The sequence below is a fragment of the Tiliqua scincoides genome, chromosome 9, assembly GCF_035046505.1.
Source record: "Tiliqua scincoides isolate rTilSci1 chromosome 9, rTilSci1.hap2, whole genome shotgun sequence".
NCBI lineage: Eukaryota > Metazoa > Chordata > Lepidosauria > Squamata > Scincidae > Tiliqua > Tiliqua scincoides.
The window spans coordinates 22,696,671-22,711,484 of record NC_089829.1 but is presented as its reverse complement, the minus strand read 5'-3'; the positions used below and the strand labels follow the sequence as shown (position 1 = coordinate 22,711,484).

At 51.0% G+C, this 14,814-nt stretch overlaps 1 protein-coding gene across 1 annotated transcript in view; it reads left to right on the top strand.

The window, feature by feature from the left end:
- The window catches only part of CDH1 (cadherin 1), a 32,023-nt gene extending 18,201 nt beyond the window's left edge, over positions 1–13,822 (top strand). The window contains exons 4-17 of the mRNA XM_066637941.1: positions 3,816–4,030; positions 4,178–4,321; positions 5,013–5,168; positions 6,402–6,546; positions 6,873–7,048; positions 7,364–7,492; positions 7,680–7,865; positions 7,965–8,209; positions 9,674–9,816; positions 10,385–10,606; positions 11,944–12,168; positions 12,780–12,910; positions 13,133–13,276; positions 13,610–13,822. Of these exons, the coding sequence (XP_066494038.1) occupies positions 3,816–4,030; positions 4,178–4,321; positions 5,013–5,168; positions 6,402–6,546; positions 6,873–7,048; positions 7,364–7,492; positions 7,680–7,865; positions 7,965–8,209; positions 9,674–9,816; positions 10,385–10,606; positions 11,944–12,168; positions 12,780–12,910; positions 13,133–13,276; positions 13,610–13,822 (2,474 nt within the window). The remainder of the gene's footprint in view (positions 1–3,815; positions 4,031–4,177; positions 4,322–5,012; positions 5,169–6,401; positions 6,547–6,872; positions 7,049–7,363; positions 7,493–7,679; positions 7,866–7,964; positions 8,210–9,673; positions 9,817–10,384; positions 10,607–11,943; positions 12,169–12,779; positions 12,911–13,132; positions 13,277–13,609) is intronic.
- The last annotated feature ends 992 nt before the right edge of the window (positions 13,823–14,814 follow it).

The window sequence follows — 14,814 nt, the reverse complement described above, 5'->3', positions numbered from 1 at the left end:
TGCCGGAACAGCGTTCTGGTGCGTTCCATTACAAAAAAAGCCCTGTTTACAATCGAAGAAAGGTCCTATCTTTCAAGAACCACAACATTTCAGATGAATCTTTTTGATCTGGTATCACATTCTGGCCTCCGATTTCCTCCCATGCAAGCTGAAGCAGCTCCTTCATCTCTCACACGGAGGGCAGCCAAGACGCTTCTTTGCTCACACCAAAGAGCAAGTGGAATAACTTGGCTCAGCTTGTCAGCTGCTTCAAGGTCTCACCATTCACGGTGCCGGTGGCCTCGAACTGGCGACCTGCGGATGTTATCTTCAGGCAAACGGAGGCTCTACCCTCTAGACCAGACCTCCTACCCTTACAATTGTATTTGTAATATAATTTTACAAGTACAGACCTCCTTACAATTGTATTTGTAATAATTTTAAAAAAGATTTTTAAAAAAGGAAAAGCAATGATCTGCCTGCCATATAGGAACGGGAAAGATCTGCCTTTTAGCCTGAAATTGGGGCTTTCTTGAAATGCCACAGCTTATCTGTGACTCTTTGGGCATCCTCTGATGGAGGGTATATAATCGGCATCTGTATCCAGCATTCCTGGGCATCTGCACTGAAGAGGGGCTGATGCTATGTTGCTGATGCTGGAGACATTCTAACCCACCACTCTCCTCCACACTTCTTTAAACCCGAGGAGCAGCAACTGTGGAGACAGGGAGGCAGATGGAGATGACCCCGCCCCCAATTTGCTCCTTCTGTCATCCTCTTGGTCAGGTTAGCCCTGGGTATCTTGACTGGCTGGCGCTGGAAACAGAATGCTGGGCAAGATGGACTTTTTGGTTTAATCCAACAAAATAGCTTTTTAAAAAAATGTTCTGGTCTTCCTGAGGCTTCAGAGAACCAAAATTGGGCAGGGCTGGCCCATCCATGAGACCCACTGAGACAGTTGCCTCAGGCAGTAGGTTGGTAGGGGGATTCTTACCTTCATTTGTTCACTTACTACAATTCCTTCTCCTTCCCAGATTGGAAAAGAGGAGGATGGAGCAAAATAAGCGTGGAAGAGAGTGGTGGGCAAGAGTGAGACACTCCTCTCCCCCACACTACTTTTTCCTTTTCCAATCCAGGGAGTGGGAGGGGCAGAGGCAGGTGTGTCTCCTGTTAAGGGGAGACAGTATTTGTTGCCCCTTCTCAGGTTCCAGGAAGGCCAACCTTGCCCATAGGGGGTTTCTGGAGCTTATGTACGTGCAAGGGTGGAAGGAATTCCAGGAGGAATATTGAAGTCGCTCATCTGTCCTGCTCTTTACGGGAATGTCTCGGAGAAGCTGCAGGCCCTTGTTTGTGTGGTGTTCTGTTCAAGGCCCTCCCTGTTATAAATAGACAAGCAGTAATAGAGTCCATTAATGACTGTGGATTTGCCAAGAGGAGGCACTCAATCTTGGATTGAATCATTGACTGTGCAGGATCTCATCACTTACTCCTGGCCTGGCCTGGCCAGCCTTATTATAATTATAATTTAAAAGGCGATGTTGAGCGGCACCTCTTTGACTTTCTGCTGAGGTTCAGGTGCAATTTTGGTCTTCTGAACCGTGTGCTGAGCTAGCTTGGTCAATGGTGGTCATCTCTAGCTCACAAAAAATAAAGAGCAAAGGGGAGGCAGATAAGGAGAGCTTGGAAATCAAACATTCTTTGGTCTGGTGGGGATGGAGAGTGAAAAATTATCTAGAATCATAGACTGTTAATGTTGGATGTGGCCTTGGAGATCATGTAGTCTAGCCCCCTGTCCTGTGTAGGCAGCTGCTATGGCATCTCTGACAGGTGCCTGTTCAACTTGGAAACCCCCTAGTGAGGGAGAATCCAAAACTGCATGAGGTAGACTGTTCCAAGTTGGGCAATTCTTCCTCATCCCTAGTGTAAATCTTCTTCCCTGTAGTTTCAGCCCTTTGGTTCTAGTCCTGCCCTTGGGGACCACAGAGAGCAAGTCAGCCCTTCAGATACTTGAAGATGGCTGTCATCACGCCTCTTCTCCAGGCTCTTCTTTTAGCCCTTCCTCACGAGGTTGGTTTCCAGACCCTTGCTGGTTTTGCTGTGCTTCTCTGAGCCTGCATGGGGTTATCAACGTCCTCCTTTAAGCGTGGTGTCCAGAAGTGGACGCAACATTTTGTACTAGTCAGACCTCACTTGGGATAGAGCTAGACTGTTTCTTCTGCTGTTCTGGACCCTCTTGATGCAATCTAATACTGCATATTCCTTTGCAACTTGTGGACCACTAATGTTGCATCCTATACGCACTTACAGGGCTGGCTTTAGGCCAGTTGGATCAATTGCTCCCAATTGGGCCCTGCACCTAAGGGATAATCTACTTTAATCTCGTATCCAGTTTTATATTAAAATATGCTTGGATCCATTAACTCACATGCATGTTTTAAGTGCACATTTTGATTGCTTTCCATTCTACTATAGAGATATAAAGTCTATAATAAATTTTATTTCTGTCTCTGAGATTTGAATAGACCTTAGCTGTGAACCTGGAGCTTCACAAAAAGATGTTTTCAATTGGGCCTCTAGCTCCCAAGGTTGGCCCTGTTACACCGGAGTAAGTCTCATTGAGCCAAACAGAACTTATTTCTGGGTTGAGAGGCATAAGACTGTGCTGTAAGACACCCTGAGCAAATATCACATTGTCGCTTCCCCCATCCTGTATTTGTGCTCCTGATTTTGTTTTTTTATACCTACCTGCAGGACTTCACATTTGTCTCTGTTGAACTGCACCTTGTTGCAGTGGTGTTCCTGGGAGTCCCCGCGTCCGGGGCGCCTGACCCAGAAGTAACTGCGGTGACGTCACCGCAATTACTTCCGTGCAGCTGCTTCCTCCATTCTCCCTTTGAAAACAAGGGGGGAAAGAGGAGGCAGCTGACGCCCCCACGGAGCCTTCCATGCAGCAGGGGTCTCCATGGCAGCGGTCTGGGGCTGCTTCCAGACTGCTGCATTGGAGACCTCTGTGCCGCTTGTAAGCCGTGCAGAAGGCTCTGTGGGGGCTGGGAAGTGGCACGCGTCTCCTTCAAAGTCGGAGGGGGCGTGCGCCGCTTCCCCTGCACCACGGAGGGACACCCTCCAAGGCACAGGAGGGGTGACCCGGACTGGGAAGCTTCCCCTGCGCCACGGAGGGACGCCCTCTGAGCCGCAGGAGGGGTTACCCATGGCATCCCTTTCAATGACCTCCCTCCAGGTTGATGTGGACCCGCTTATTGGTATTTTTTGGGAAAGTTGGTTCATCCAGATTTGACTATTCCAATTCTGTTCTGTAGATGGGGGGGGGGGTGCTGCTCTGAAGCCAGTTCTGAGCCTGAAACGCTGAAGAGTGAGCCCATAGGTGGTCATTCTCCTGGAGGGGTCTCTTTTGCGAGCCTTGGTCCTGCTCTGGGGACAAGTGTAGCAGTTTGGCCCCACATTGAACCTTGGACATGGTGGGACAGGCAGGGGAAGAAATCTTTCCTTGGAATCAAGAACACTGTGTATATGTGTGTGGGGGGGGGGGGGAGCCATCTTGGATCAGTTGCAGTGATGGCTGCTGAGCACAAAGACCAAAGGTCAACTTCTCTACCTGTCCTTGCCAGGCAGCCATTTCACACCTGAGTGACTTGTTGCTGAGTATGCGCCCTGCAGCTGCCAAATGATGGTGGAAACTTACCTTGTCTGCGTCCACAAGGTGCTTCTGCTCATCAAAAGGCGGAGTGTTGGCGCCCCCTGGTTGTGACAGCCTTGGTGAGATCCCTTTCCAAAGACTCCCCTCTGAAACATTTTGCTCCCTTTCTTTCCCTGGACAGTGAACTTTGAGGACTGCACAGAGAGGACCAGGATCCCCTACATCTCAGACGACACTCGTTTCAGGGTGGACCGGGATGGCACCGTAAGAGTGAACCGGCCCCTGAGCCTCCATGGCCATGACCTGAACTTCTCGCTCCATGCCTGGGACATGGCTGGCAAACAGCATTCTGCCAGGGTGACTGTGAGGAGTCACAGACATGGACAGCATCATCCTGTGGTACGGACCTTCCCTTGTGTTGCCACTGCCTCTCTTGGCTTCCTTTGCTGAGATGCTGCCTGAGCCTCTCCAAGGCCCCCTTGGGGAAATGCTCAGACTCTTTCTGCCTGGCTCATGCCAGAAATGTCTCGTCTTCTTTTACAGGTATCTGATCAACTTGCTCAGGGAGAGGTGCTGACTTTTCCAGAATCTGGCCCAGGCCTGAGGAGACAGAAGAGGGACTGGGTCATTCCCCCCATTTCATGCTCTGAGAATGAGAAAGGGCCCTTCCCCAAGAAACTGGTGCAGGTGAGCCCCCTGGCTTCTGTGTTCTGATGCGTTGTGGCATCCAGCCAGGATCTTGCAGTGGCTAAGCACTAGACCATTCCCTGACCCAAACCCTGCTTGATGGCAAGAAGGATATGTGCCTACCTCATAGCTGGGTGTCACAGTTGTCACATTCGCCTGTGGAGTGATGAGTGATCATTTGGGCCCTGTCTACAAACCTGCAGATGTCCCAGATGGAGGGACAGCACTTCTGGTAACTTCCAGAGATGTTCCAGCACTTCCTGGTGACCACAGCGGTTTAGTAACCATGGCACCAAAAGCCTAACTCAGAAGGCTGTTTCTTGCATAGCACCCACTGGGTGCTCTGGAGCGGCTCTTCCTCACCCATCTGGGGCCAGGGCAACCTGGAAGTGGGTAGACAGCCCCTATCTGACATGGACAGCTTTCTCTTTCTAGGCTGCTTGACCCAACCCCTCTGTTCCTTGTTGTAAAGCCAATTCTGAGCCCAAAGCTCTAGGGAGTGAGGGATGAGATTCCAGCCCCAAAGTAGTCATTCTCCTGGAGGGGTCTTTTTTTGAAAGCCTTGATCCTACTCTGGGGATGACTTGGGTGGGGGAATGCAACAGTAGTGGGAAGGAGAATGTAGCCTTTGCCACCTCTGCTGCTCTGCACCCACTCCCCACCTCAATGAACTCTTTTCATTTTCTACCAGATCAAGTCTAATAAGGACAGGGAGACCAAAGTCTTCTACAGCATCACTGGACAGGGGGCAGACAGTGCCCCTGAAGGAGTCTTCATCATCGAGAGGGAGTCGGGCTGGCTGGAGGTGACCCAGCCACTGGACAGAGAGGCCATCGGCCGATATATTGTGAGTCATCACTAGGGGGTGGAGGGGTGTGGACCACACTGGGTGATGCACTTGGGGGTGTGCGGCAACACTACTGACCAAAATTGTGAAAGTCTTGGTATCTTTGAATAATACCATTATTTTATATATTTACATTTTGCATTAAATTATACATTGGATTATTTATAAATAAATAAATATTCATTTATTTATATAAATTCATTTATATATAAAAATATAAACATATATGTAATTCAATGTGTAATTTAATGCAAAATGTAGTGAAACAAATAGCACTGAAATATCTGTACTCTATCAAATGTTGTAACCAAATAACCAGAAAAACACAACTGCCTTATGTGACAAAAAGTGGATTTTCTTAGCTCAAAACTGACCAAAGAGACTGATTGTTCCAAGATCCAATGAGCTGGTGTTATGACACAGCAGGGAACCAATGAGTATGAACTGGCTCTCATTTCCATGTATCAGAGCTCATACTAGAATTCTTATTCAGTTGTGTGAGTGTCATGAAGTTGGCCACTAGTTTTTGTTGGTTCCTGATTTGTTGGGTGACCTGTACTGTTCTAAATTAAAATAAATGGGGGTTACACCAACCCTAGTGATACCGCTGCATTTAGGCTGTGCGTATGATATTGTAATTCTGTATAATCTGGTACGGGAGGATGTCCATCATGAGTTCTTGCACCAGGTGATGCAAACTTAGTGAGACCTCTGAGTGGTCATCCTGTCCTGCTTCCCCCTCCAGTGCAGGAGCTACACCTGGATCTGACTATGCAGCAGATGCTGAGCACCAGGGACTCTAGAAGAGCTCTGCCCCCTTGGGATATGGACAGGCCAGGACACAGCAGCCTTCTGGGTGTTTCTGGCTGCCTACCAGCAGTGCTTTGCAGGGCCACTAAAGCAGATGCCAGGCTAGTTGCTGCGTCATCTGCAGAGGCTCCTGCCTGCATGTAGACCTGCTCTTTCCCCGCAAGCAGCCTGCTTTGGCCTGGGACTAGCAAGTACTCCAGGTGGCCTTGCATTACATGAGCATCTCCTGGCTTGAGTGAGGGGCTGGTCTATATTGCAAGTCAACCCTTGTAGCACAGGACTGAGAGCTGGGCCTTCTGTGGCTCCATGCAGCCACAAGCCCCATGCATCGTGTCTCCAGTTGGGCTGCATGATTGTAAAGTCCTCTCTGGATCGGCAATAATCTTCTCACATTTGGGGCACTTCCCGCTCTGCTTTCTGCAGCTCTTTTCTCATGCGGTGTCTGAAAATGGGGTGCCTGTGGAGGACCCCATGGAGATCATCATCAAGGTGACCGATCAGAACGACAACCGGCCCGAATTCACCCAGAGCCTCTTTCAGGGATCTGTTGCAGAAGGAGCCATACCAGGTAGGAGTGCAGGGGGTTCACAATCACTGCTGAATATAGGCCAGCTGTGCTGGTGGGTTTGTGGGGGCAAAGTCTACTTTCTTCCTGGGTAGTTTGCCTGTATTCTGCTTACATGGGCACGCCCTGGATGGGGAGAGGAATAATATTGTGTGCAAAATCAGCCAGGCCCTGAGCCATGCACCTGTTCAGGCTGCCCAGAGAGTGGCAAGGGGTCTGTGCAGGTGCTCCGTGCTGGCTGTGCAAACCTGGAAACAGGTTTGGCAGCTCCTGGGATGGAAACTTTCTGAATTCCATGTGTGTTTCAACTGCTTATTGTGTGTGCCCAGGAACTCCCGTGATGCGAGTGTCTGCTACTGATAAGGATGACAGTGAGGATACCTACAATGGGGTTATCACCTACTCCATCCTCAGCCAGGAGCCCCAAGAGTCCAGTGGACAAATGTTCACCATCAATTCTGACACGGGTCTGATCAGTGTGCTCACATCAGGTCTGGACAGAGAGGTGAGTGTCTATTTGGGAGCTGGTGGGGGCAGGACGTTCCCCCTCAGCACTGTGGAAAGTCAGGCTTGTGCACTCAGGGAGTGCTGTCTGAAATCCTACCGGCAGCCCTGAGGATGAGGCCTGCAACTCGCCTGTAGGATGCAGCCTCTTCTGCTTTTGTTGTTATTGCAGAATGCCGAAGTCCTTTTGACCCCCAGGAAGGAGGGGGCTGACACAGCTCTACTGGGGTGGTCTTTTTCCAGGCTGGTCATGAAGCTCCCGTGGTTGGATCTCCCTGTGTAACACAAATGGAATTCTTTTCTTTGTTTTCTACAGAAAATCCCTGAGTACAAGCTGATCCTCCAAGCAGCCGACATGCAGGGACAAGGCTTAACCAACACGGCAACAGCAATTATAACCATCAAGGACATAAATGACAATCCACCAATATTTGACCCAACTACGGTAAAGTTGGGGCTCCTCCTATCCCCCCTTTTCCACTGGCTGCCCACGTAGACAACTTGGTGCCTCCCCAGGAAATTCAGTGGCACCTGGAGACTCAGGAGCTGTGGGGTGGGCGTGTTAGATAGTGCCCTGCCACATGGACTTGGGACTCTGGTGACCAACCCAGCTTCTTGTTTTCATCTTGCAGTATGAAGCGACAGTGCCCGAAAATGAGCCGGACTATCTGGTTGCCAGGTTGACAGTGACAGACGCAGATGAGAAGGGTACTGCGGCCTGGCGCACCAAGTACATGATTGTGAAGGGGAATGAGGGGGGAGACTTTGTCATCACCACCGACCCCGAGACCAACGATGGTCTCCTGAGAACAACAAAGGTGAGCAGAGGTCCCTTCTCCTGGGCTCCCTTGCCCCCAGCCTGCCCTTGTTTCTGCAGCCTTTCACTGTGCTAACCTTCCCCCCTTCTCTCTCTCCAGGGTCTGGACTATGAAATGAGCAAGAAGTTTGTCCTCGAAGTGACCGTGAGGAATGAAGACGAGTTGTCGGTGTCCCTTGCAACGCCCCCGGCACGAGTCACTGTCAACGTGGAAGATGTCAACGAGGCCCCCATCTTCGTCCCCTCTGAGAAGTTGGTGAAGCAGTCTGAAGACCTGGCGGTGGGGCAGGTGGTGGCCACTTACACAGCTCAGGACCCGGATAAATTTATGCAGCAGACAATCCGGTACGAGAGAGGATTGGTGCTCAAAGGTGCCTGGTGCCCCATCTGGGGTGGAGGCCTAGTCCCTTCCCCACCATGGCCTACAGTGGCTGATGCCCAAAGGCTGTGATGCTCCTCCTCTTGGGCTAGGGAGGCAGCTTCCAGGGTGATTGGCCAGAGAACTAGGAGTGGGAAGCAGGCTTCAGATTGGAGGCCCTCCTGATGATAGAAAGGCCAGCCAAGATCATGGCATAACTGCCAGAGGAGTACAGGGGTTTGGAAGCTTGAGTGTGGCAGACGCCTAGGAAGGGCTGTTGCTCAGCATAAGGGGAAAGTCAGCTGGCAGGTAAGGGGAGAGAAAGCAGGGCGGGGACACTAAGGAAGAAGGGTGGGAGGGAGAAAAGCCAAGTGACAAAGCCCCACTAACCCTGTGAGTGCAAGGAAGGCAGCACAAAGGAGGAAAGAGCCCTGCATGAGACGGTGACCTTCCTCCTCCCTTCGACTCTATGTTCGGCCAAGGGGTCATTGGTGGCAAATGTTGAAGTACAGCGGCCAGGACACACACACCCCTACCTACCTGCCCAATATATGTTCCACTAAGACTATCCAACCAAAAAATCCAACTTTAAAATTCTTCATTAGTATGTTTTTTTTCTCCTGCCATCTAGTTCGACTTTGACATTGACCACAGGTCACTTTAAAATGCAGCTTGTTTCATCCAAATCTCTTGGAATATGTAGCAATAGTTAAAAAAAAACACAGAAAAATAAAGCTGAAAATATCCTCATTAAATATATAAGGTATATTGTATTCGTACTAAACTATGCATGTTTACTCAGAAGAAAGTCCCACTGGGTTGAACAGGACTTGCTTCCAGGTAAGCTCGCACAGGTGCATAGCCTTAATGTAATATGAGCTATGTATGCACAGCTGTGATCCTCTTCTTACTGGCTCCCAGCAAGCTGGATGAGAGCAAGTGACAGGTGGACAGGGGTGCTCATCAGTTGGCCACTCCTCCAGCTTGGCCTCTTAAAACACTTCTTTACTGCTTCCTGGGAAGGGCAGCCTTGCAGTCAGTGTGTCCAACGCAAGTCTCCTCTGCAGGATGAAGACAAGAAACTTGTCCTGAAACTCTTCACTTGTCTGGCAATAACTGTTGGTCACGAAGGCCAAATGGAAACTCCAGAATTGGAGGCTGTGTGTGCCATGGATCAGGAGCAAGGGGACAGGGGCTGGCTGCCTTTGTACCTGGCTCGCTGGCTTCCTGCAGTCCCCTGGGTGGCCATCATAGGAAATGAAAGCCTGGGCTAGGTGGATGCAGGATCTCAGTCTGACCCAGGAGAGGCTGTGTGTCTGTGTCTGTGTGTGTTGGCTGTAGTGGAGCAAGAGGACTGAGCCCTGGTTGCTTTGACCAGCAAAGTGGACCTGCCCCTGAAGACAACTGCTGTGATGAGATGGGTGTGGCAAGAGCTCCTTTTTCTCTCATAGGTATTCTATTGGGAGTGACCCGGCCGGCTGGCTGAAGATCAACCCTGACAATGGCATCATCCTTTCCAGAGCCCCTCTGGACAGGGAGTCGGCGTTTGTGAGGAACAGCACCTATTCGGCCATCATCTTGGCGAGTGACAATGGTGAGCAAGCTAAGGGCTGTTCCTGACTTTGCTACTTGTCCTACCCCCCAGCAGGGAAATCCCTAGCTATGGGCGGCTGTTGTGCCAAGGGTCCTGCGCAATGGTTTCACCACCTGACTTTCCCCCAAGCAAGTGGAAGGGCCCCCTGGCTCCTTGCCCCAAGTCCTCCTGAGATTCCTGCCTGGCTCCGCTGCCCTTCTAGTCTGCTGTGTGCCTTGTCTAAAAAGCCAGCTCTTCACCTGAGCTGTGATCACTCCTGGGCAGTAACAGGAATTTCTAGAAACAGATTCGGTTAATCTTTGCAATGAAGGCACAAGGGAGATTTTTGAATTGGGCCCTGAATGAAGCGTCATGTGCTCTTTTCAACAGCTTGCGGATTCGGCCTGTGCCACAATTAGGAGGCCACAGCATAGAAGGACCTGCTAAACTCCACAAGTGTTCTTGTCTCTCAGTTGGGTTGGGGATGGGGAGGTGAAATCTCTCCAGCTGACCACAGTGTGGGAGGGGGGTAACGAACAGAAATGTGGTACTTGCTCCTTTCACTGAATCTGCCACTGCTTCCATTCAGGTATGCCATCAGCCACAGGCACAGGGACCCTTCTCTTGCAACTCCTGGACGTGAACGACAACCCACCACTGCCAGAACCCCGGAACTTTGAGATCTGCAACCACAAGCCAGAGCCCCAAAAACTGGCAATTGTTGACAAGGACATTCCTCCAAACACCCATCCTTACTCTGCAGAGCTGATGATGGGCTCCAGTGCCAACTGGACAGCTCAGGTGAACCCAGGTAAGCTGGCCTGTCTCCCATCACTCTGCACTCTGGTGTGCCCCTGGTGCTGCAGGTGGCATCATGGCATCTTCCCTTTTGGTTCTGACCCAAAGACCCCATTCTCACAACCAGCAGCAGAGATGATGGTAAGGCCCGTCCGTGTCTTGGCCTGCACAACTTTGGGCTGCAGATGGGGGGCTGAAGGGAGTGAATATTCCTCAACACCAGAAAGTTATCTGTACATGGAAAACTAGACTTCCAGGGGAAGAACGGCCACTAAGCCTTTGCCCCAACTTACTAGTTTTCTGTGGGTAGGAAACCCCCTCCCTGCCTCAGGGAACAGCACCACATTTATGTAAGCCCTCTCCTGACGTGGTCCAGCAAAGCCCAGCTTTTCCACCTGGGTTGCTGCTCTGAGAACCCTGTGCAAGTTTGACGAGCATCTGTGAAAACTGTGTCTCTGACTCAGCTACTTCATCTACCTTTCCCATATTCTTAACAAGTTATGCAGAACTGCAGCTTAGGAGACTCTCTGAAATGGGAGGCATTTGAGTTGGGAAGCTCCAGTTCCTGCAACCCTATGTTCTCCTTCTGAAGGGCTTGGTCTCCGCTCTGAAACTTTCTCATGGGTGGATCCATGGGCATGGCCCCCCAGACTGTTACACCAGCAGGGAACAAAGTTGGGAACCAGGGAATGCCCACTGGGCGGAGCATTGGTGGCCAACAAAGTGGAATGGGAGCCCAAGTATACGTGGAAGGTAGATCTGGGCTCCAAGTCCATGCCGGGAGCCCAGGTCTACCTGCCCAGCAAACAGCCACAGACAATAAACTCAGGCAGGAGCCAGGTCTACCTGGTAGGTGGATCTGGGTTCCAAGTCCAGGCAGAAACCCAGGTCTGTTTGCCCAGCAACTAGGCATGGAGGCCATAAGATCATCCAGGAGCCCAGGTCTACCCTGCAGGTAGATCTGGGCTCCACGTCTGGGCAGAGCCCAGGTTTACCTGCTCAGCAAGCAACCACAGAGGCCATAAGGTCAACAAGGAACCCAGGTCTACCTAGCAGGTAGATCTGGGCTCCAAACCCAGGTCTGTCTGCCTGGTTGACCTGGGCTCTGGAGTTAAGGTAGAGCTCATGACCTAATACTGGATATGCCCCTGAATGTTCTTTCAGTGAAACATGCCCATGGAAGTAGCCTCTGCTAACAGGAAAATCTGGAGTATTCTTTGTAAATGTCCATACCCCTTTGAAAAGATGCACAGAGTCTGAAAAGTTTTTCCTCTGGGCAAAGTGACGGTCATCTTCATGCTGGAGTTCCCCATCTTCACCCCATGTCTGGCTGTTTCTTTCCTCCTGCAGACAATACCCTGACCCTGGTGCTGATCAAGACACTGGAGCCTGGAGAATACAGCATCTCCCTCAAGTTGACCGATGCCCAGGGTCTCGCCCAGATCACAACCATCAAGGCTCAAGTGTGCAACTGTGAAGGGGCTGTCACCAACTGTGAGAGGAGGGCAATGGTGGCAGGCGGGATGGGCATTCCGGCCATCCTGGGCATCCTTGGGGGAATCCTGGCCTTACTGAGTAAGTAGCACGTGCTGGGTCTGCAGGAGCTCAGGAGACTGGGGCTTTGCTTTTTTTAAATGTCACTAAATTCTGTGCCATAAATTATTCAGCATTGGCAGCCCCTGCAGAATTGGTGGTGTTCCCTTCTACTTGTGGGGAAAGGCACTGAGCCATGCAGACCACTAGCCCTGAGGAGTGTTCACCCTGGACGCAGGCAGAGCTGGAGATCAGATTCCAAAGGGTCATGGGAGGAGAAGTTCTGATGCAGGGAAAGGCCCCCACTATGTGTGGGGGGTGGAGGTGGGAGTCCTTGGCTGGTGCAGCAAAAGGACACAAGGGGAGGGGCTGCAGGAAACACCACCTTCTCCGGCTCTCCTGGGCTGCTTTCAAGAGCCCAAGGCTTGTCCTGTGTTTGAAAGCCCAGATTTTTGGCTGCAAAATTTCTGTACCAAACTTATTGATTTGCAAGCAACTAAACATACATCCCAGGTGAGGGGGGATGTAGGGGGCCTGACTTGTCTGGGGAGGGTATTTTGCTGTCTGTGTCAGCCCGATTGATATTCCAACCTGTTGCAACTTGATTTTTGCTGCAGCTCACTGTAACGTCTCTCACCTGTCTTGTGTTCCAGTCCTGCTGCTTTTGCTCCTGCTGTTCGCGAGAGGGAGAACAAAGGTGAAGGAGCCCCTCCTTCCCCCAGAGGACGACACACGGGACAACGTCTATTATTACGATGAAGAAGGTGGTGGGGAAGAGGACCAGGTAGGTCTTGGGCTTGTTGCCCTGGAGGGCTGGGCCCATCTCTTTCCCTTCCCCAACCATACAAGGCAAGCAGCACCACTTCCCTCCCAACCTGCTTGCATCATGCTAGGGATACCTAAAGTGCATATTGTCACAAAAGGGTGCCTGGAGAGATGAGGTTGGTTCTGTACCCCAAACCTTCCTCTTGTGTCTGCTTCCTGATTGGATCTGTTCCCCTCATAGGACTACGATCTGAGCCAGTTGCACCGTGGCCTTGATGCCCGTCCTGAGATCACCCGCAACGATGTCGTCCCAACCCTCATGCCAGCCCCACAGTATCGGCCCCGGCCAGCCAACCCAGATGAGATTGGCAACTTCATTGATGAGGTGAGCGTGGGGGGAGGGAAGGCATGGGTGACTGAAGATCACAAATCCACATGCTGATCAGCTCCTCCCTGAGGGCTGTTGCAGCCACTGGTGATGCTCGTGGACTGACCTGGAACCAGGCTTCTTGCTCAGTGGCTACTTTACTGTCCCCCCAAATGGCTTAAACTGGCCAAATGGACATTGTAACTGCCCAGCACTGGGTTTCTTGGAATCCTCTGGATGTGGGAGAGCAAACAGCTTGGTCCCATGACAGTCCCCAGAGAGCAGTACTTCCTTGTCCTAGACAGAGAGCTCTGAGTGGGACTGACCAGCTGCTTCTCCTTCCTCCTGCAGAACCTGAAGGCGGCAGACACAGATCCCACAGCACCCCCCTATGACTCCCTCCTGGTCTTCGACTATGAGGGCAGTGGCTCGGAGGCTGCCTCCCTCAGCTCCCTCAACTCTAGCGAAGACCAAGATCAGGACTACGACTACCTGAATGACTGGGGCAACCGCTTCAAGAAGTTGGCTGACATGTATGGCGGCGGCGAGGAGGATGACTACTAGAGGGGGACCCTGGTATTTCTGCGCATGCTGGAGAGGGCCCAGAGGCCAGGCTCCCTTCTTCCAGCAACTACATATTGGTCCAGTGTGCTGTGCTCTCTCCACCCATTGCCCAAGCGTTGCAGAAGTTTGCTGTCCTCCTGGTGCTGGGCTGGATGTAGAGGCCACCTTCTTTGAACATTGTGACTGTCGGCACACGTGGATGTGACTGTCTTTCTCACAGCTCCTACTGCAGGGCGGCTCATAATAATCATCTACCCATTTTGCTAAGCACCAAACTTATCAATGGGGCTTGTTACCCAGGCGATGAGATGTTGGTGTGTCTGAATCCACCCCTCTTCTCCACAGCTTTCCAAACAGCAGGGAGTGCCTGTTCGAGACCATCTCCTCTAGCCCCCCTTCACCTCCTGCTAACTCCCTTGGAACATACGATCAGAGCACTTGCAGGAACATAAGTGCCTAAGAATACCACAGGTTAAGGAGGAGGATGATGCAAGAAATAAAATGGATGGAGGATAAGTGGCAGTATTCTAACCTGGGATATAGTTTTCCATTGTCAGCAGGAATACTTAGCTATGGTACCTTCTGCTACGTGATCTCAAGCTCCATATTCGGGTGAAATGTAGCCTCATTACAGGGAGTCTCTGCTAGAAACCTGGTGCTGTGAGTTTTTTTAGCTCTTCAGACACCCCTTGTGACAGTATGCACTTTAGGTATATCCCAACCACTGTGATTACAAGGCATTTGCCAAAGATTACCTTTGGAGCTGTGTATTTGGTGATTCTGCAGAAGCACAAGTGTGAATGAGAGAAGCTGACATGGAATTCAGTCTCCTGAGAGTCTCAGAATTCTACTTTAGGAGCACACTTCTAGCCCCTTGGGTGAACCCTTAGAAAGTGCAAGGCAGGGTTTCTTTGCCCCTCTCCCAGAAATGCAGATGCTGAATAGACCATCCAAGGACTATTTGTAGAATATAAATTATACACATTGCAAAA